Raw genomic sequence first — 20440 nt, 5'->3', positions numbered from 1 at the left:
GTGCTTTTTATTTTTTTGCATCATTTGAAACAAAAGCTGCTCTCTATCTACAGATTCTGAAAAGGCTAAGATGTCATCGCTGCCGGTTCAGAGAACATCAGATGTTGGGAACGCATTTAAACCAAGCGGCAACCTCCAGTGTTGACTGATTTGATTTGTTTATTCTGAACATGTAACATAAGACAAAGGTGAACATAAAAAAAACCCCAGAAAAATATCGAACAGTGGAAAGTATAAAAAAAAAAAAAAAAATGTGGATGCTATGCTATTCTGAGTCATTTATAGGGACAGTTCCCAATGCACTCACATTCAGTTCTCTTTGACCCCTTTCCCACTGAGGCCACCGATCTTAAAGGGTGTGCTGCATGCTGTGCAGGTAAACGGCTATCCAGCTGTATGAATCCTGTTGTGACGATTCAAGTTTGATATGCGTAGGAATCTTTTCCCACAGGTGCTGCAGGAGAACGGCCTCTCACCCGTGTGTGTTCTCATGTGGCTTGTCAACTCGCCTTGAGATCTTAAAAGTTTGCCGCATGTTGAGCAGGTAAACCACTTTTGGTTCGAATGAATTTGGATGTGCCTGGTCAACGTAGACTGCTGATAGAAGCTTTTCCCACAGGTGCTGCAGGAGAACGGCCTCTCACCTGTGTGTGTTCTCATGTGGATTGTCAACTCGCCTTGAGATCTTAAAAGTTTGCCGCATGTTGAGCAGGTAAACCGCTTTACGTTCGAATGAATTTTGATGTGTCTGTTCAACTTAGACCTCTGATAGAATATTTTCCCACAGGTGCTGCAGGAGTAAGTCTCCTCACCTGTGTGTGTTCTCATGTGGACTTTCAAGTCACTTTCAGATCTGCAAGATCTGCCACATGATTTGCAAACAAACAGCTTCTCACCTGTGTGTGTACTCATCTCAGAATCTTTTCCACATGTTGAGAATGAAAATCGCCTTTTTGATTTTCTTCTTGAGCCTGAGTCTTTGTGCTTAAAGTCAGTTTCTGATGTTTTAGTGTTCTTACTTCTTTTGGGAAGTTTTTTCTTTGGTTCTGATTTTCGAGTTGATTCTGAGTCTCGGAGCTCGCTTCCTTCTGGATCTTGATCTTCAGCATCATGAGAGTTGTTAGAAATGGGCTGATGTTCATTTAGTAGTTGTGCTTCACTGTGGTCTCTCTCCTCATGAGTAAGAGTCAACATGGATGTGTCAGTCTCCTTCAGTACGAGCTGCTCTCCCTCCTGACTGCTGCAGTGTTCCTCCTGCTCCTCTTCAATCTGTGGAGGCTCTGGCTCCTCTTGGTCTGGACTGGAGTTCCTCTCCTGATTACAGAGCTGCTGGTCGACCAGAACCTCCTCCTCCTCCTCCAGCTGCTGGTTGACCAGAACCTCCTCCTCCTCCTTACACACATGTTGCTGTGGAACATCTGGAGGAACACAAACGAAATACAGTAAAATGAAGAATGCAGAGTATGTTGAGGCGTTATATCTCAGTAGTTATTTTTTTTAATTCTTGATCCCCGTCATTCTCAATGATTACATCACCACTGTTAACCAATACAAACCCAACTTCACTTTGCATTAGTTTAGCATAGTTTGCTTTTTCCTCACCTATTCTGTTTAGGTAGATGTGAGGTTTCCAAACGATATCCAGCAGTCTGCTCTTCCAATCGATCCCTCCCTCATACGCGACGTTAGTATTTTTTGAAACTACAAATTTGTCTTCAGCAGAAGTTAGTCCCTTGTTGATGTGCTCACTTCCTGTGGGATCTTGATCTTCAGCATCATGCGAGCTGTTAGAAATGGGCTGATGTTCATTTAGTAGTTGTGCTTCACTGTGGTCTCTCTCCTCATGAGTAAGAGTCAACATGGATGTGTCAGTCTCCTTCAGTACGAGCTGCTCTCCCTCCTGACTGCTGCAGTGTTCCTCCTGCTCCTCTTCAATCTGTGGAGGCTCTGGCTCCTCTTGGTCTGGACTGGAGTTCCTCTCCTGATTACAGAGCTGCTGGTCGACCAGAACCTCCTCCTCATTATACTCATGTTTCAGTGGAACATCTGGAGGAACATGAAACAAAAACATTTAGTGTTGTACACCTTACCGGTGTTACAATCTAAGTGAGTGACATGCCCGATGCACACCCGATGATGATTTTTCAGTTATATTTATGGTCTTGGTCTTGACTTGGTCTCGACCCCTTAATGTCTTGATCTTGGTTCGGTCTCAGAGCACTCTGGTCTCGGGTACGTCTTGGTCTTCACTACAACCCTATACCCAGGTGTCCCACAACGACAAAGGGAATGACAGCTTAAAGGTTTTATTTTTTAGAGGAGGGGCTGATAAATCAGAAACGTCAGATAAACTGACACAGGCAATAATCCAAAACACAAACTAAATATTTTAGGCCTGTGTTCGCGTTAACACTTCTCAGCCACCGTAGTCTGGTAAGAAGAGCAGAGGTTGAGAAATTAAAACCGATGATTATGTTGAGTATGGCCCAATCTCGATGTCCACCCTCACACACTCACTGACCCACTGAAGTCTGTGTGGGCTTAGTGCTGCCCCATTGTCAAATCATCAAGTGTGTGAGGGATCTCTCGCTGACTTTGCGAGCCCTTTATGCACCTTGTCCTTAAATGGGCATATCTGCAGACTTAGTGTGAGGGAATTACCCATAGTTCATAGCATTGTGACGTGAAACACATGATTTCCCAGGGAAGCCCAAAACAATTGAAAGGTAAACAAAAGGTAGAGACGGTAAAAAAACAGGAAGATGAAATCACGCTCTATTTACAGTCTACTAAAAAAGTTTATTTGGAAACTACATTTAATTCAGAACTCCTTTGCAAGTCTATCAGCAAAAACAAGAGAGACACAGAGCATATTAGTCCCGTTATATTTAGATAAGATAAACCTTCATTTATCCCACTACGAATACATTTATATATAGGCCTATATTGAGCAGAACTTTTTATAAGCGCCATGGCTGTGAGTGAGTAAAGTGAAAAATGTAAAATAAGCTTTTGCCACATAAAATCATGTAGTCATGGTTACAGAGAAGTTGCAAAGTGCTGTCCCATTTGTATTTAACCATTGGAGCCCTCGCAGCCTCATGTACTCAATCACTTTCCAGGTGACGTCATTTAAGTCAGTAAGGGCTCAGGGTTTAGGGAGGACATCGAGATTGAGCCTGTGTTTTTTAAACATGATCAGGGCTCGACATTACAACTGGTCCGCAGGCCCAGATAACTGATTGATAGAGTCTGGGCTGCATCCGAATTGCCAAGTACCTACTCAATCTGTCAGTAGACAGTACCTACTATCCGTGCTGTATACTGTTTAGTACCTACTATTCAGTAGGCGCGCACAGTAGACAGATATTTGTTCCTACTTCTTCTGATTCATTCAGTATGGAAGTGACGTCATTTACGTTTCCCAAACCGGCCGCATTCACCTGTTTTTGTTTTTTTTAGCTTTATTCAAGAAGAGTAATGCTCATAAACAGTCAGGTAAACAAAAAACAACATCACAATGTAAATCAAGTAAAAGGCAGATTAAATAACTAAATAACATATAAACATATAAAATCATTATTTAAATAGAGGGGGAAAGGTTTTATAATAATGCAGACATTTGTTTTATTTTCTGTTGTTAATTTAAAGTAGTGATTTCAGTCGGGACTCTAGATTAAAAATTGATTCAATTAATCCACGCTCGTTTGTTTTGATTTGGAGAAGTGACGTGAAGTGACGATTTACGTTTAATTTCGCACAGCATTGTGGGTGTTAAAATACAATTAATTTCCTGAAAGCACGCATCTGATCCATACTGCATGACCACGAGAGATCAGTATACTGAAACTCTCTACTGAAAAGTACATACTGCCTACAGAACGGCCCCGGGGCCAGCTGGTTGCACGTTCAAATACTGCCTGAAAAAAAAAACAGTAACACGTTTTCAATTTCACAGCGCTTTCCTGTCATACCCGTGTTTTGTCAGCAATGTTTTTAAACTTCGCGCTAATAAGTGCTACACGCGCTACAGCATCAACGCGCATGCGTGTCACACTGCTGTTCCTCTTGCGAGCGCGCTCGCTACTGTCGTATTGTTCACTAGTGATGGGAAAAGCAGTTCTTTTCAGTATACTGAGTCAGTGGAATCAGTTCAGTAAAGTGATTCGTTCATTCTGCAGCTCTGTCTGTGAATCAGAATTTAATAATCTGAAACACGGCCGAACATTTAGTTCTACACACACACACACACACACACACACACACACACACACACACACGATCGTTAGTAGATGTTAAAACAGTCAGCTGAGTGACATTAAGTTGGATATAAAGCCGTTTGTAAACTGACAGCAGATATAAAAAGCACAAACATTTTTACCTAAATGTTAAATAATATATTTTCTACTTCCTCAATTTTGGAGACATGAGAGGGAGAAGTAGGGGCGGGCTTTAGAGACACAGAGCTCCCGACCGACTCCGTCCTGTTGGTTCAGTCAGTATGTATCACTGACATGAAAGAGAGGGAGGGCGGGCTTTGAGCGACTCTTACGGTCTGGAGAGAGACACGAGACGGGAGAGAGGAGAGCGCAACTGAAGTTGAGAAATGAACGACTCTTTTCAGTAAGTGATTCAGTTCAGTTCACCCAGATGATTCGTTCGTTTTGAACGAATCGTTCATGACCGACACATCACTATTGTTCACTCTCTCACAGATTTCAGCTCAGGTTTTCTCTGATAAAAAACACGTTTGGTAAAACGGTTTTAGAACCATCAGATCCCAATAAAAGCCGAGCTTAAATCATCATTCTAAGGGAAAAAAAATCACCGAAGAGTCACAAGAGATACACTGCAGCTACATTTATTTGTTAATAACTTTTATCTTTACCATGATCTTTAACTTTAATGTAACCCCTGACATATATATTCACATTTTGTGTCATTAGTCAGTTCCTCACCTGTTCTGTGAAAGTTGATTTGAGGTTTCAAATCTATATCCAGCAGTCTGCGCTGACGATCGATTTCTTCCTCGTACTCGACGATAGTTCTTTTAAAAACTACAAAAATGTCTTCCGCAGCAGCCGTTAGTCGCTCGACGACAAACTCTCTCAGACTCTCAGCTGAACACATTGTTGTTGTTTTATTAAACTATAAGATAGAATAACAGACAAGTCTGAGAGGAGACGAGCTGATGCCCGCTTTGTTTAGGCTACTGGCCGCTGTGTGTCACACTATAAAGTACCGACAGTGGAGGTGCGGCAACCTTTCGGGTCCGCTTTCAATTATTCCTCTTCTTTTTATATTATGTGTTTTTTTGTTTTTTTTAAGCAATAATTTATCAACAACCGATATTTTTCCTTAATTAAATTTATTGCCAGTAGCCTACTTATTTTTAAGGTAGCGTGAAAGAGAACGTATACCAAAACTACAGAAAGAATTGTATACACAGATAAAATACATGCCCCTCTTTCTGTTCTTTAAACGCCCTATGATCTTCGTTTGTAACACAAGCAACAAGGAAGGTGATTTCGTAATCATCTCCATCGTATCCCCATATCTCTTCCTGATAGTGGCTCAGCTTTTGGCAGACCATATTAAATCTAGTGCTGTTAAAGGTATATCTCTCTTATTGGAAGATAATTAATCATACACTCAGCTGGTGGATGACAACACTCTGTTTTTACAAAATGAAAATCTAATTTCTGTAGCCATTGAAGCAATTGGGGAGTTCTCAAAGGCCTCTGGTCTGTGCTTGAATATGAACAAATGTGAACTAATGGCTATTAAAGAATGCTCTGAGTCTGAACTTTATAACATTCCACTGAAAAAGGAGGTGCAATATTTAGGGGGAGAGAAAGGCAACATTCTGGCAGCCTGGAGAGGGCGAATGAGCTAAACCTGTTCTTCAACCAGTCGTGTCTATTCAGAGCCCTCCTTTAAATCCAAATAGAATCCCAAAATTCCTTTATCAACTTTTTCTTTTTGACCATTTTCTGATTAAGTCATTCAAACAATACCGCGTCTTATCTCATTACTAAATATATAATGTCACCATACATTATAATTGCATTATCCTGATCACAATGATCATATTCTTTATCTGTTTCATCTATACATTATTGTTTACCCTTTTCATATTAAATTTTACACATAGAATTCAGGACTTTGTCTGTGTGTTTTCTTGTTTAACATTTCCAGAACTTACTTCTTTCAAGATATGAAACTGACTGATTAATTAATTAACTTATACCATTAAAGTTATTTTCTTCCTTTAACAGGAAGTGGTGCCCCCTTCTTTTAATCCGAGGTTAAATAAAGATATAACATCTTAATAATTTAATTACGCTACAAATCTGTTCTGCACATGTTAAATTTACAAATTATCCCTGCACTCAAGTTCATTTCATTTGTCTGTCTACTCGCCGTTATATTGAATAGTCTCTGCTGATAACATGTCTACACTCACGCACTTTAACTTATGTATCACTGATTGCACATCTCCCTATGTCAATACTGTCCATTTACAACTCTGTTTTTTGCACATGTACATTTAATCTTTCATATTTAAGACTAGTAATGCTAAGTTAAATCCTGGTTGTATATATTCCCATTCTTAGTTTTGATATTTTTATTGCTTATTTACGTTGTATTTAATATTATATTGTGTTTAGATTTGCTAACATTGTGTTTTTTACTCATATTGTGTGTTGGATAACCTGCTGCTATAACGCCACAATTTCCCAGTTTGGGATCAATAAAGTAATTCTATTCTATTCTAATCTATTCTATCAACTGTTCAACAGGGTGGGTCTTCTTTTTACTTATGAAGAGTTTCTCTCAGAATATAATATCCCTGTAACACCTGGGGATTATGCCAAAGTGTTTGGGGCCATACCCTCTGGAGTCTGTACGATTTTTCAATTTCAACTGAGGATTGATGGCCGACAGTTACCTCTGATATCTCCAGCAAGAACAGCAATAGGGAAAATATTTTTCTCTAGTTCTCTTTGTAATAACAACAGGTCTATAAGGACAATGTTCCAGAAAAATGTAACAACATTACCATATGCAATTTCCTATTGGAATAGATTTGTGGATGATGTGGCATGGAAAAGGGTCTGGCTGATACCTAATCGATATTTGATCACTAATAAAATTAAGGAAATATCTTTTAAACTCATACATAAATTTTACCCTGCTAAAGATTATATCAAAAACAGATTTAAGTTAAATATAGGCCTAGATGTAAACTGTAACTTTTGTAATGAACTTCCTGAAACTGTTGTACATTTATTTTGGCATTGCCCAACTGTAAAGACGTTTTGGCAACATTTGTCTGACTTCATTAATGAGAAAATCAGTAAAGATTTTGTTTTATTTTGGAAGAATTTATTGTTTGGTCTCTGGGAAAGCAGTACACAGAAAACCACTTGTGTGTACTTGATAAATCTTTGACTATAATGGCCAAATTTCACATACATAAATCTAAACACACAGGTAAAAAACCATGCTTCATTGCATTCCATAATGAGTTCAAACAATACATGCATTCAATTAAATACTCTGAAAAACAGAAAGCAATTAAAACTGTAACAGCTTGTAGTATGTTTAATATTTTATAGAATCTTTAACTTTGAACCCCACTCCCCCTAGCGTAAACTGTTCTTTTTTTCTTCTTAAAACAAATGTATACACAGATGAATTTTAAACGCAATATTGTCTGAATAAAGTTTATTTAAAAAAAAAACACGGTTAACCCATAGACTGTAATAGACTGTAATTATTGGGGTAACCTTGCATTGCTTTCACGTGATCCTTGGATTTCTCGGAGTAGGAAAAATACGGACGCAACAACAGCTCATAATGTTGTATGTTATTGTTCAGAACTAAGCTGGTTGACTATTATAATCGTTTTCGATGGTAAAGGGGACACATAAGCCCCCCCAAAAATGGCTGCTAGTATAGAGTTCTTCATATTCCAATTATTTCAACATCACTACAAATGCATCTCCAGCCGTAGCAACCGAGGCAGTCGGTCTATGTACCCTATCAACCATGGAGGCTCAGCTTTCGTTGATGGATGAAAACGACGAAGAAAACACCAAAGAACAAGAAGAGCTCCTCTTCGACAGAGTCCAAGAACTAAAGTAATGAAAACAAATAATCCAGAACAACAGTATGTAGACCGAATAGTTTTTACTCTTAAGTTAGACTTCTTAAGGATAACTTTTCTAGGCTTCATACTGGACAACCTGCTAGCGTTAGCCTCGAAGAGCTAGCTCTAATCACAAGGAACTGTTGTTATAGCTTATTATTAGCTTATTTCATATACTGCTGCTACACCGTACAGTAATAGGCTATGTACAGTCTATGTGCTACACCGACTGAAGGTCTTTGTCAGAAACGTCATCGTTTAGTTGGTGACGTCACGTATATATAGGTATAGGTTGTACGAAAGAGGACAGACATGAGAAATAAATAATGAGAAGTTAGTTATACACTTCGAGAAAAAAGTCAATACGCTGAGAAAATATGTCAAGAAGTAGTAAAAAGACAAGAAAAAGTCGAAATACAATTTCCATAATAAAATCGAAATATCAGAAAAAAAATCGAAAGTTAAAATGTCGAGAATAAAGATAAAACACACTCTCCATAATAAAGGCATAATGTCGAGAATACAATTTGAGAAAAGAAAAATCAAATGTTGAGAAAAAAAAGTGAAATACAATTTCGATAGTATGGGTGAAAAATTGACGGAAAATGTTGAGATTTTGGAAGTAAAGTTTAAATAGGCTACAATTCCCCCCCTGAAAAGTGGAGCAGGCAAAAGACGGATTGGGGGATTTGTAAACGGACTAGAGACACATATTAGTGTCAGAGAAGACATGATGAAGTGGATTTTACAGAATATTTGACCTTGAAACTTCAGTTTCTAGAAAACACCCAAACATTTATAAAAAACAATTGTCTTTGTGACTCGTGAGGGTTTGTGATGTCCATTTTCACCCTAGACGTTCCAATGCTGTCCTCCAGGTAGAGATAGACCTGTTTGAACGCTTTATCAGCCGCATTGATCCTCATGACCTCCTGTCCCAGGCGGGGGGAGACAGTCCAGGAGGGTCGCAGCTGGAAGGAGGGGTAAGTCATACTCAGAGTCAAGACGTCTTACTAATATAGATGGAACATTTTATTTACTCAATATTCCAGTGATAATGAGTAATAATTACCGGCTGTTTTCTTAGGATCTCTGCTTATTTTTATTTTATCTGGAGATTAAAAAAGCTTGTTTTTCCCGTCGTAATGATATCATTTTCTGGCGATCTTGAAGCAAAACAATAGACTGCTGACCACGACACTGCCCACACTAATGAGGTACGTTAAGACCATTTCTATATTTGTTTTATGCTTCTGAACTCTGGGGATACGAGATGAATAAGTGGAGATCTCGAGAAAACTACCGGGAAATCTGAACAAATAAAATATATGGATGTATGTCCGCTAATGGCTCTCATACCTTTCCATTGACTGATATAATTATGTTCCTACCACATGGTACTGTACTCCTTTTAGCCCTGCATCGTTCTGATTTTTTTTAATTTCAGGAAAAAACATAAAAACACCCAAGATAAAGAAAGACAATAAAACAGTAGGTGTGTGGGAGTGTTAGAAAGCTGTAAATGAAAAGCACATCCAGAAAAATGTTAAACGAATCTACAAAAAAATCTTTATTTCAGAGTTTGTATGAGAAAGTACAAATCTCATCCAGTGGAAAGAAGTCAGAGAATTTCTGTTATTTCAATTCAAGGCCATTCACAAGCTGCTCCCTGCCCGCACCGCCTTACTCCTCATACACCTGGTACACTAACAATCACACATGTGTTTATCAGGGTCGTGGGCGGAGGCGCAGGTCACGCTCCCACGTTTCAGATCGCCTCCAACAGCTGACTTTGGAACAAAAACTCTATGTGGCACAGAGAGAGATGAGAGAGATGCAACAAGACCAAGACAAACTCAAACAGAGATGTGAGAGGATTCAGGACAACTTCAAGGTAACCACACAGAACATGCACATCGAAAACAAAGAGAGAACACACCCATTTTGACGGTACTTTTTGTCCTTCCAGGCCTCCTTACAAGAGGCAGAAATGAGTCTTTCAGAAATCAGGAAGGCTCAGCACGAGTTTGAACGCAGACTGCTGAAACCTCTTAAAGACAACAGGCTGGACATGAAGGAGCCTGAGAAGGTGCTGCAGTGCATCACAGATAAGTCAAAGGTGAAAATAAGTTCAGCTGACGACGACATCTGAAAAGTGAAAAATAGAATTATTATGAATTAGTCATGACATTGACCCAAGCAAGCAGCAACAGAGATGTATAGTTCACTGTTCAACAGGACAAATTATTTATGCAGAAATATACAGGAAGTAAAACAAATTCACTTTTTAAGAAAAGATTTATAATTTAGAGAGGCGATTAAACTGACCTATGAAATCAAAGGAATCAGAAGTGCAAACGCTCCCCTCTTTAACTAAGAAGAACAGCAGAAAACAAGGCCAAATAAATCAGCGATTCGCCCCTCCACGTCCCAAACTGGATGAGCAGTAGACATTATAGATGGAAATTCATTTTGCACAACTTTTAAATTCATTCAAATAATAACCTGAAATATTGAAATGTGTTTTTTAGATATACTTAATTTTTCACATGATTGTAGATTTGCTGCTTAAACCTTTCAATCTTTAGCCGTCATCTCCACAAAATGAAGACACCTGAGTCTAGCCTGCAGGGGTGTGTCCAGACTTTTTTTTACTGGGGTGGCCCATCTGGGGCATTGACTCGTGCAGGGGTGCACACGCACGCGAATGAATATAAGCATTTGACCCTTTCCATCTCCATTCATATTTACTTGTAAGTAACACATTTTGGCAAAACATATAAATCTTCTTAGCCCGACTCTTGAGGGACTCAACAACAAAGATGTCTGTGCAAAGTCACAATATTAGGTCCTTAGAAAACTGCATGCAAACTCTTCTGTGCTGTCTAACTTGCAAAAATACATTTATTGGCAAATAAGTCCATCGCAAGTTTGACAGTGTGAAAGTGTTTTTCCTTTGGACATTTTTATGGAAAAAGCAAAGTATTTATTTATAACTGACTGTACTTCCATTAGCCTGTTGAGCAGTCAGAATAGTTGACTTGTATTTAAGTCCTGCCTCTAATTAGGGCAAAAGGCCAATCAAAGATTTGGATTTTGGTGTGGCACCTAGGGATTCAAGGGGGGCCCATGCCACCCCTGACCACCCCTCTGGACACGCCCCTGCCAACCTGCTGTTGGTTCTTGATTCTGCAGCATCCTCGCTGCACTCTGATACTAACATGCGTTCATGGTCGTCACATGTTTTATTTGTTCCTCTGTTGTTTTTTTTCACCACTCAATCCTTCATACTGCACAAAGAGTCCAGTTTGTACATAAAAGAGCATGATTCACTTTTAGTCAACTTGTTATCTTCCTCTTTCAGTTCATCTGCAACCCCTCCACAGATTGGTCACCTTCCTCCCTCTGCTCACATTGTCATCTGTTCTTTTCTCAAACATGTGAAAGGTCTCACAGTTGGAGAAGTTTCTTGTGAAGAACCAGGCCCTGAAGGTCCATGAGAAGAAGCTCCAGCAGCAGCTTCTTCAGAGAAGAGAAGCAGGAAAAGCTGAGTACGAGGTAGAAAGTTAAAGCTTGACTTCGTATATTCAGATAGGGTGTTCAAGCAAGAAAATCAGAGGGCTTTAAAGTTAGCCAGAGATCATATCAAATCACTCTGTGTGCTCTGCTTTTTATTCATAGCTGAACATAATCGCTCTGTGTGTTGTTTCAGGACGTCTTTCAGGAGTTTACTGAGCTGAGAATCAACAAAAACCTGGATGAACTTCAAGTCAACAATCTGAAAGTCCAACGTTTCCTCAGTTCACAGAAGGTAACTCATCCCTTTATGTGTTCAACCATGCTCTGCTATCATGCCAGCTGATCTAAAGCTGCATTCAGGTGCCCCTTGGAGGGTCCAAGTTTCTGAGTTGGGAAGTTGTTCCACGACTTCATTGTGTTCACGTAATTTTAGTTTGGAAAGCCGTAATGTTGTAACAACAACAACAAACATCGTTGATGCTACATAGAAGACGTGTGAATGTGTTACAAGTTATATTTCAGCATAAAGTTGATATGTAATACATTCATTAATAAAAAGAATCTTAACATTAAAAAAATGTTTTTTTCCGTTGTGTCCGACACCACATGAATGCAGCATAAGTGCAAGCCCCCAGCTGATTTGCTTCTAAGCATCCTATTGGCTAACTGCACCCATGCAGCCTTATTTACAGTTTTTTCCAATTGCTAACACACTAAAATGACATGCATAGCACAATTATTTAAACTGACACACAGAGAGCAAAACCTCTTCTCAAGTCTCCAAAAGTCTAAACACATTTTCTGCTTTACACACATTTTGCAATTTAAATGGGCACTTTTTAAATGCACTGAACATGGTTCTCTGCATAAGACACAACAATCTGACATAAAGTCACATGTTTGCCATTTCAAAACACTGCCATTCAAAATGACACTACAGGAGCTAATTGGCCAATGTATGTGACACCTGGCCAAACACCTCAATGGTTAATTGTTATCACTTCAATCAGGAAGTAAGCACTATGAAAAGACCACAAGTGAGCACCTTTTTTTTTTACAACAACAATGGAAGACATTGCAGAGAGAGGAAGAGGGAGGGTGAGAATGAGAGGGGGAGGAAGAGTGAGAGGTAGGGGTAGAGCTGGTAGAGGAATTCATGGCCAAAGAAGACAACAACTTTCAAATGAAATCAGAGCAACCTTAGTTGATCATGTCATCAACCACGGGCTGACAATGCGAGAGGCTGGATGTTTTACTGTACTGGTATATGTTGCACTGACTTGTTCGGTGAAAAATAAAAAGATAAATGTTTCAACAGCATGTGTGTGTATCTGCAAATATTTCTGTGCATGTGAACAATCTGAAGAATTTACTACAATTTGAACTATTTTAGTATTATGGCAAAGCATACTAAAGATGAGAGTGCTTATCATTATGCCCAACCGTGTGTAGTTGGTTAGACAAAAATCTGGTAATAGGAATGAAGTGTGTGCCATTTGGTGCAAAAGTTCGATTTTGATAATGCTATATGTAGTTTTGGTTGCAGTGCTTCATTTTGCAGGATATATGAGGTATTTTGCAGTTTGGGTGTGTGGTTTTGTGAATTGTGTTAAGTATTTTGATGAAACCAGCCTAGTTTGCAAAATTGTGTTTTAGCAATTGGAAAAAAACTGTAAGCTGCTCTGGCCTGCCTCCACTCCAGCTCCTGCTTTGCTGTGTCTGACTCTATGGTCTGAATTAACCAATGTCATGATGTTGTCATTGATGCTGGCTCTGTTTGGGGTTTTGCTGCTCTCTCTCTCTCCCTGTCTTAAGCTTTCCTTGTATGCACATGAAGAGCAGAAATGAGTGCTGTTCCTGCCGAATGCTTTCCACATACGCACGTGGAAGGGCAGGGAGATCCCAGAACAGAACATTTGCCCCCCGGGGACAAATAAAGTTTTTTGAATTTAATTGAATTGAATATTTATATTCATTCATATTTTCCTTGACAAATAAATAATTTATGATTTATTGATCCCGCGAGGGGAAATTCGGTTTTACACTCTGTTGTTGAACATGCTACACACACATAGGCCGAAATACACACACATGCACAAACAGGATCCTGTGGACATACATTAATGGAGAGGTCTCAGAGTGAGGGGGCTGCAAACAGCGAGCGCTCCAGAGCAGTTTTGGGGTTCGGTGCCTTGCTCAAGGGAACCTCGGCAGTGCCCAGGAAGTGGACTGGCACCTCTCCAGCTACCAGGCCAGTTTCTGGGCTTGGTCCGTGCTGGGAATTGAACCGGTGACCCTCCGGTTCCCAACCCAAGTCCTCACAGATTGAGATACTGCCCCCCAGTGGTGCTGACTGGAACAATATCCTCTCTGTTCTTTATTGTGGATGTATAAAAAACATCTTTACAGTTGAGGTAACAATCACTCTGACTTTAGTTGTGTGTGTGTGTGTGTATGTGTGTGTGTGTGTGTGTGTGTGTGTTTGTGTGTTGACAGGAGAAGCTGCAGAGTGTGACTAGGGAGTCCACGGAGCTGAGCAATGACATCACAAACAAGAAGCAGATACTGGGGAAAATCGAGGAGGAGATACAGCATGCTCAGGAGGTTTGTAAAAAGTAAAAAAAAAGACACTGTTCAACATAACGTAAACATTTACTGATCCGTTAGTTATCCATCAACCTGTCAGCTCTAGACTGATGAAGATGTCTGCCTCTCGGGATGATGGTAAATGTAATTCTGGTCTATCCATCGGTTAGTGATGAATGACTTTTAGCCAAGACTTCCCTTTCTGTGCGCTGCATTATTTACAGAAAGAAACAGATTTTCTGTTGGTTGACTTACATTCAAAGTTCCTAAATCCGCTGAAATAACATTTTAATGTAGATCTTGTCAAGCTGTATCGGGTCTGTCCTCAAGAGGAGAAGAAAAACACTTTTTAAAGGTTTGTTTTATGAACGGAGGTCATGCTGATTGCGTCGGATCATTCTAAGGCGGGAAATTTAAACACAACGTCTCAGCCAGATTTGTGGCTCAATCTAAATGTTTAATCTAGAACAGATTATTCAGATGTATTTAGATGCATCAATCTATCTTTAGAGATTAATAAATCTTCGTCAGATTATCGCTGATGGCAACCATAAACAGCTTGTGTTTACTTACCTTTGCTCTCCATACAGACGACAAAATCTGCTGATACCTGATTGGTCAATACTACTCGGACTACAAACGTACTACAAACTGAGCACTTCCTGTATTTAAACCCAGACCCCTTCCGACAGATGCCAAATATTCATGTAGAATCTTTCAATAGAGATTAGACTCTCTCTCCCCCTTTCTTTCTTTCTTTCTTTCTTTCTTTCTTTATTTTAACCTAATGGATCTCCTGGTCCTTAAACAAATCCTGCTTTGCTTTCACCATCTCTTCTTCAGGAGCAGTTAAAGGCAGAGGCTCTCAACCAACACCTGCGTTGCCAAATGACAGATTATCAGGCTCCAGGAGTCCTGGAGTACATTCAGGTCAAGGACAAACACAAGAAGCTGCTGCAGAAAATTAACACGTGGGAGAGGAAGGTTCGCATCGCTGAGGTAAATGATATTTAGATTTTCTCACCCGAAATTCTCCAGAGGTCTCAGTGACCAGTTGAACCACATGACAAGAGTTTGAAGAGCAATATGTTTGGCTCCTTATATGACACCATGCCGTCCCTCAGTGCAGCTGCAGACACAAAACATAGAGCGAAAGAATCTCAAACAATGAGCGCTCTCTTTTCTGTTTTCTCCAGATGTCCTCGACGGCCCACAGTAAAGCCTGGAAAACACAGAGAACCACTCTCACTCCTGCAAACAGCGCTGTCGCTGGAGCCGGATCTGGGCAGCACCGACTCCCAGTGAAGCTGCCGCACATAGCAGAACACGTCAGCACATAAGAGACACACTGCTCTGTTCACTCATACTGTAACGTGTGCTCTGACCCCTCTGAGAATGTTTTATTAGGAGCCAAAATGTTGTAATGTGATCTCATTTTATCTCTGCATGAGACCCGATGTAGGGCAGTATGTTGCGAACATGTGTAATTCCAACACTGACCACCAGGTGGAGGCTTATTTAGGATAAAACCAAGGCTCTTGTACTTGTACTGGAGTTAGGTTAGAATTTATGTTTAATATTCAACATCGTTAGTATACATTTAAAGACTGTACGTCCTGATAACATGGACCTAAAAATGTAAAATTATCACTAACACCAAATTATATAAAATAGTTTAAATTATATTTATACATAAAGGAGCAATCTGTAACTCTGACCCCTAGTGTTTAAAATTGGTACTGCAGCCCAAATTCTAAACATTGTAGAGAGCTCTCTCCCCCCGCCCCCTCCTCTCTAGAGTCCATGCTCATGCAGGTTGCCATGTGGTGGACACTGAAGCTTCAGTGTTTATCCAGCTCTGCATCGGTCTGTAAACCTTTCTGTGTTCTAACCTCTCTCCATTTTTCAAAAGCATCTCCAATATTGATCCTAGTTTGAGCACGTTTCTGCTCGTGGAGCTTATTAGAAACATGCAGAGGCTTTTTAGGTCGGGTACAATCACTTCTATCTGAACCACTTCTCTTGCTGCTTCCATCACTGCAACACCTGTTGGTTTGACCTGATAACTGCTCTCATATCTGACAAACCGAGGGGCGTCCAAAACGGCTGTGTGGGGGGGCCTTAAAACCGCTTACCTTCTCTGGTCCAAACAAATCCAGAGCATTCAGGAGCAGAATCTAAAGTTAGAAGGAGGACATACTGGCTGCTGCATTGTTGTCAGAGAAGCCAGCACTTCAACACAGCATGTTTCCTTAAAGTCTGATCATATAGTAAGATACCTTTATCATTTCACTACACATCTCACTGATTGGGTTCTTTAAGTTATGCTTCTGTAGACCACAGGAGCAGTATTTGACTTGTTCTTCATTATCTTTAGTTATCCTGTAATCAGTGTGAAGATACTGTGGAAAGGACATTCTGCATCATGACAAAACTGTTTACAGTTCAGGACTTATTCCTCTATTGCAGTACTGAAACATTGTCATACTTCTTTCTGTTTAATAATGTGAAGTAGAAGTTCCTCGATTTGAAGGCAGACAGAAAAAACAATCCAACTGAGACTCTACAAACTATTTCCTTTATTAGAAAGAAATCCTCAGAGGTATAAACCCTCAAAATGTTATGATGTTACATGCCATATATACAGGTATATACATGAAAGTGCAATGTCACAATGGTTAATGTGTTTATTATTAATTCTCTCGTTACTGTTTGGAAAATGGAGTCATTACGTACTCATGTGTAACCGTCCTGCGCAGCGTTCTCTCAAACAGACATGAAAATTAAACAGGACGTCTCAAGCTCCTCTAAAACATTTTCAAAGGCACTTTCACGAGTACATACTACAGATGTACAGAACAACACAGAGTAAAGCCTACAGGGGGCGACACTGAGTCCTACTGGTGATGATGTTAGCAGAGTGACAGTAACACACTTTTCTTTTTTTACAACTCGGCAGATTTTAGTCGACGCCTCTCGTTTGAAGTCATCGCCCAAACAAAACAAAAACAACAGAAAGGATTACAAAAATAAACAAAGTTAGTGAGTCAGAAATCATCTTCATCTTTTTGGATTATTACACACACAACATCTGTCAAGTCAAAGAGCGTGTAAACCTGCTGTCAGAGAGCTCTGCTTCTTCTTCACAGCACACCAGTCTGTGTTCGTATGCTCGCAGAACATTCCCAAAACATGCACCCACTTCACTGATATCTACAGCACAGATGTTATTCAAAAGGAGAAAGACAGGGGGCGCACTCACAGCTGGAACCTCTGCACAAAGGGGAGCAATAGCATTAAAAACAATCACATGACCTGCACACATTTGCGCTGACTGGTACAGGCTGTTCATCAATGATTGTTTGAGAATACCTCCAAACTAAGGTGGTCAAACTCCTGGACGCTTCTCGATACGTCTGGTTTTTAAAATGATTCAATCTCTGTGATCAACAGTATCGAAAATGACCAAACTACCTGCAGAGACAGAAAGAGAGAGAGCACTGTCTTAATTGCACAAATGTGTTGAGGACTTATTTGTGTAATTTAGACAATGTGCAGGAGTTCACCTGCAATCTTTTGGTGATGAAAAACAATAAATCTCTCGATGTTTGGCACCTAGGACTGATATTTCCAATGCTGTGGTATCAAATCAGGCACGGATGTAATTCAATCTTTACTATTATTTTATAGAAGTTTAAAATTCTTCATATCGCGACAACCCTTCTTGATACACGGGTGCACATCAAATCAGCAGACAAAGCCTCTGTGTCAGTCAGACGACGATGACACCTTCTTGAATGTTAAAAGAGGAAATGAGGACATAAAGAAGCACAGGAAGCAGCATGAATAAAACCTTTTACACTAACAGTCATCAGGTCCATGGCTACCTGCAGCACCTCTAGAGGGCGCTGCCACAGGGTCTGTACACATCAGTCAATATATGGAGGGTTTCACATCCATGCTTTAACTCACACACATCACGTCTTTGGGTTAGTTCGGCTGTAGCATGTGTTCCACAACGTACAATATAGCATATGTGCTGAATAAACTGCAGGTATGAGATGATTTGTCATCAGAACCAGTCACACTGTAGACCCCCGTCAGATCTGCAGATGCAAGGCAGGCGATATTATCAGGTATGTTTCCGCCCTACATCGAGACGCGTCGCTGCAGGAATCCAATAAAGTATGGAAGTGTTCAAACAGTTCATGGTGAAGTAGTGGTTTCATCCAATAGTCACATCTCATTCCAGGCATAATGGAAGGATCTCCAGCCGAGCACAGAGGTGATCTTTGTACATTTCCGGCAGGCTGTGTCACGAAAAAGTTGCAGTTTTACAAGCTAGTGAAAATATCAGTACTATTATCTCTCAACAAAGTACCGTTTAGAAACAGAAACCTTGTTCTGTCCAGGTAATCACAGCAACTTCATAATAAGAGTTCGACATGTTCAATCAGTTACATTTCAAAGTCAATAAGGCCTTAATAAAGCAGGTCACAACACCCTCAAAGAGCTAAACACAACAACCCTGTGGTCCGTCGTGGTCTCAGTGGTGAACTCAGGAGCCTCATGCAGCCTGTTGAGTTCAGAGTTCATCAACGTCCGACTCAATCACGGACATTTTCTAACACCCATAAGGAAGCCTTTGTGATTTGTTGTTTAGATTCATAAAAACAAAAAAAAAAAATCATATTTTATGGCAGGATCATATTATCCTGCCATAAAACTTCACTTAACAGCTTTTCTTATCTTCAGTCTCTGAGACGAGCCCGACCTTACTCAGGACAGGCGTCAATACGAGGCGGACCTTTACTTACTCCTAAACTAATCTGTGATATCGATAAACAAACTAAATTATTCTTTGATGTTTTTTAAGACGGCCCATCTCTGTCAAGCTGCTGCACTATGAGAGAGAGAGAGGGAGAGAGAGAGAGAGAGACCCCTATCGAGTGCTGCGCTGACCTGTGGAGCTGTGTGAACACATCAGAGTGTTTTAACATTTCATATGAGGGATGTAAAGAACATTTATTTCCATCTCTAAAGCCAGAACAAGCAGTAGAGTGGTCCCCTCCCCTGCTGTCGCTCACTGAAGTTCTTTATAAAGATCATCATGCAGGAGACTCTGAGAGGCCGTGCTCACACTCTGCAATCTCCAGCTGAGCTTTAATCTCCTCACACTTGTCCACAAACTTGTATTATTCCGTCTTTCTCAGACAGATGCTAAAGTGTCTCGCTGCTTCCTCCTCTTTATTTTTGGTCCAGTGAACTAATCAGCACTAAACTCAGAGGAGCCTCTAAGTGAGAGCTGCCTTTGTTTGTTAAATCATGCATCTACACCAGGCTGCTGAAAAAGGAGCGGGTCTTTAATCGGGATGAGCTTTTACTTGAAGTTTTACTCTGCATCAAAGAGACAGAAGATTTGTCCGACTGACCCCTCTCTCTCACTGTATCCTGCATCAGTCTCTCATAGCAGAGTTTGTGATCATGTCCTCCTGTCCATGTGTTTTTATACACTCTCTGAGATCTCATTTGTCGTAGGTCTATCAAAAAAAAAATGGAAGCACTGTGCAGCCGACTGGACGTTGTTGGAGAGTCTTTGTCTTACAGGTCACATAGTGCAGGACTTGTCCAGAGGGTCCTGAGGAGATGTGGGATGAGGCTGCGAGGCCTGGCTGGACTTGGGCAGCACCATGGGCTTGGGCCTCAAGGCGGGGGGTTTGAGCTGCACGCCCATGCGGGGCGCCACAGCAGGCTTGAAGGTGCTCATGGTATCGCTGGAGGAGCTGGTGCTGCGGCGGATGGGCGGCTCGGTGTTGGCGGTGGACCTCAGCATGACGCCGTGGATGGGGCTGAGGGACTCGCTGGAGCTGGCGGGCGTGGGACCCCCGCCGCTGCCGCCGGACGTCTGCCGCTGCTCCAGGGTGTCCAGCACCACGTCAGGGGCGTGCTTGGCTGAGCTCTGCCGCTCCAGTTCACGCAGCTCATTCAGAGCGGTGTTCATCGTCTCCTCTATGTCCTGCAGGAGGCGGAGAGAGAGAGAGAGAGAGAGAGAGAGCGTGTATTAGAGGAGGGGAGGAAGAAGTCGGAAAATAAAACTGATGAGAGACACAAGCGAAAAACAGAAAGACAGAGAGAGAGAACGAGAGGAGAGAGAAAGAGAGAAGAGAGAGAGAAAGAGCA

At 40.8% G+C, this 20440-nt stretch overlaps 3 protein-coding genes and 1 long non-coding RNA gene across 8 annotated transcripts in view; 1 reads left to right on the top strand and 3 right to left on the bottom strand.

Annotated features, from left to right (window-relative positions):
• Positions 1-5: 5 nt before the first annotated feature.
• LOC109988305 (oocyte zinc finger protein XlCOF22) lies at positions 6-5447 on the bottom strand. 2 transcript variants are annotated; one of them, XM_065956606.1, is made up of 4 exons: positions 4959-5444; positions 1603-2046; positions 1381-1418; positions 8-1344 (listed from the first exon to the last, which is right to left on the bottom strand). In XM_065956606.1, exons 1-4 carry the CDS (start codon positions 5128-5130, stop codon positions 385-387), a joined length of 1614 nt encoding a protein of 537 aa, XP_065812678.1. In that variant the 5' UTR covers positions 5131-5444; the 3' UTR covers positions 8-384. The 2 variants fall into 2 exon arrangements, with proteins under 2 accessions (XP_020495407.3, XP_065812678.1); XM_020639751.3 differs by having other exon boundaries at positions 6-1418; positions 4959-5447.
• A 1938-nt stretch (positions 5448-7385) lies between these two features.
• On the top strand, positions 7386-17376 carry cfap263 (cilia and flagella associated protein 263). Its single transcript, XM_020639754.3, has 9 exons — positions 7386-8147; positions 9012-9138; positions 9888-10049; positions 10125-10274; positions 11603-11713; positions 11868-11966; positions 14171-14278; positions 15104-15259; positions 15457-17376. Exons 1-9 carry the CDS (start codon positions 8056-8058, stop codon positions 15598-15600), a joined length of 1149 nt encoding a protein of 382 aa, XP_020495410.2. The 5' UTR covers positions 7386-8055; the 3' UTR covers positions 15601-17376.
• On the bottom strand, positions 9146-15450 carry LOC136179664 (uncharacterized). Its single transcript, XR_010666633.1, has 3 exons — positions 15285-15450; positions 10095-10303; positions 9146-9961 (listed from the first exon to the last, which is right to left on the bottom strand). It is a non-coding gene; the product is annotated as an uncharacterized lncRNA (long non-coding RNA).
• srgap1a (SLIT-ROBO Rho GTPase activating protein 1a) overlaps positions 16817-20440 on the bottom strand; it is a 90933-nt gene continuing 87309 nt past the window's right edge. For 2 of the 4 annotated variants that reach the window (XM_020639756.3, XM_020639757.3), the window contains exon 22: positions 16817-20276. In XM_020639756.3, the coding sequence (XP_020495412.1) occupies positions 19869-20276 (408 nt within the window). In that variant the 3' untranslated portion in view covers positions 16817-19868. The remainder of the gene's footprint in view (positions 20277-20440) is intronic. The other 2 variants (XM_020639758.3, XM_029278435.2) reach the window with 2 other exon arrangements.

The sequence above is a fragment of the Labrus bergylta genome, chromosome 7 (assembly GCF_963930695.1).
Source record: "Labrus bergylta chromosome 7, fLabBer1.1, whole genome shotgun sequence".
In the NCBI taxonomy this organism is placed as follows: domain Eukaryota; kingdom Metazoa; phylum Chordata; class Actinopteri; order Labriformes; family Labridae; genus Labrus; species Labrus bergylta.
This window is presented reverse-complemented; position numbering and strand designations above follow the sequence as displayed.

Coding starts and splice junctions, on each gene's coding strand:
- LOC109988305 (XM_020639751.3), bottom strand. CDS start 5,130: ATGTGTTCAGCTGAGAGTCTGAGAGAGTTTGTCGTCGAGCGACTAACG. Junction 2,047..4,958: donor AATCAACTTTCACAGAACAG/GTGAGGAACTGA, acceptor ATGTTCCTCCAG/ATGTTCCACTGAAACATGAG. Junction 1,419..1,602: donor CATCTACCTAAACAGAATAG/GTGAGGAAAAAG, acceptor GTGTTCCTCCAG/ATGTTCCACAGCAACATGTG.
- cfap263 (XM_020639754.3), top strand. CDS start 8,056: ATGGAGGCTCAGCTTTCGTTGATGGATGAAAACGACGAAGAAAACACC. Junction 9,139..9,887: donor GGTCGCAGCTGGAAGGAGGG/GTAAGTCATACT, acceptor TGTGTTTATCAG/GGTCGTGGGCGGAGGCGCAG. Junction 10,050..10,124: donor GGATTCAGGACAACTTCAAG/GTAACCACACAG, acceptor TTGTCCTTCCAG/GCCTCCTTACAAGAGGCAGA.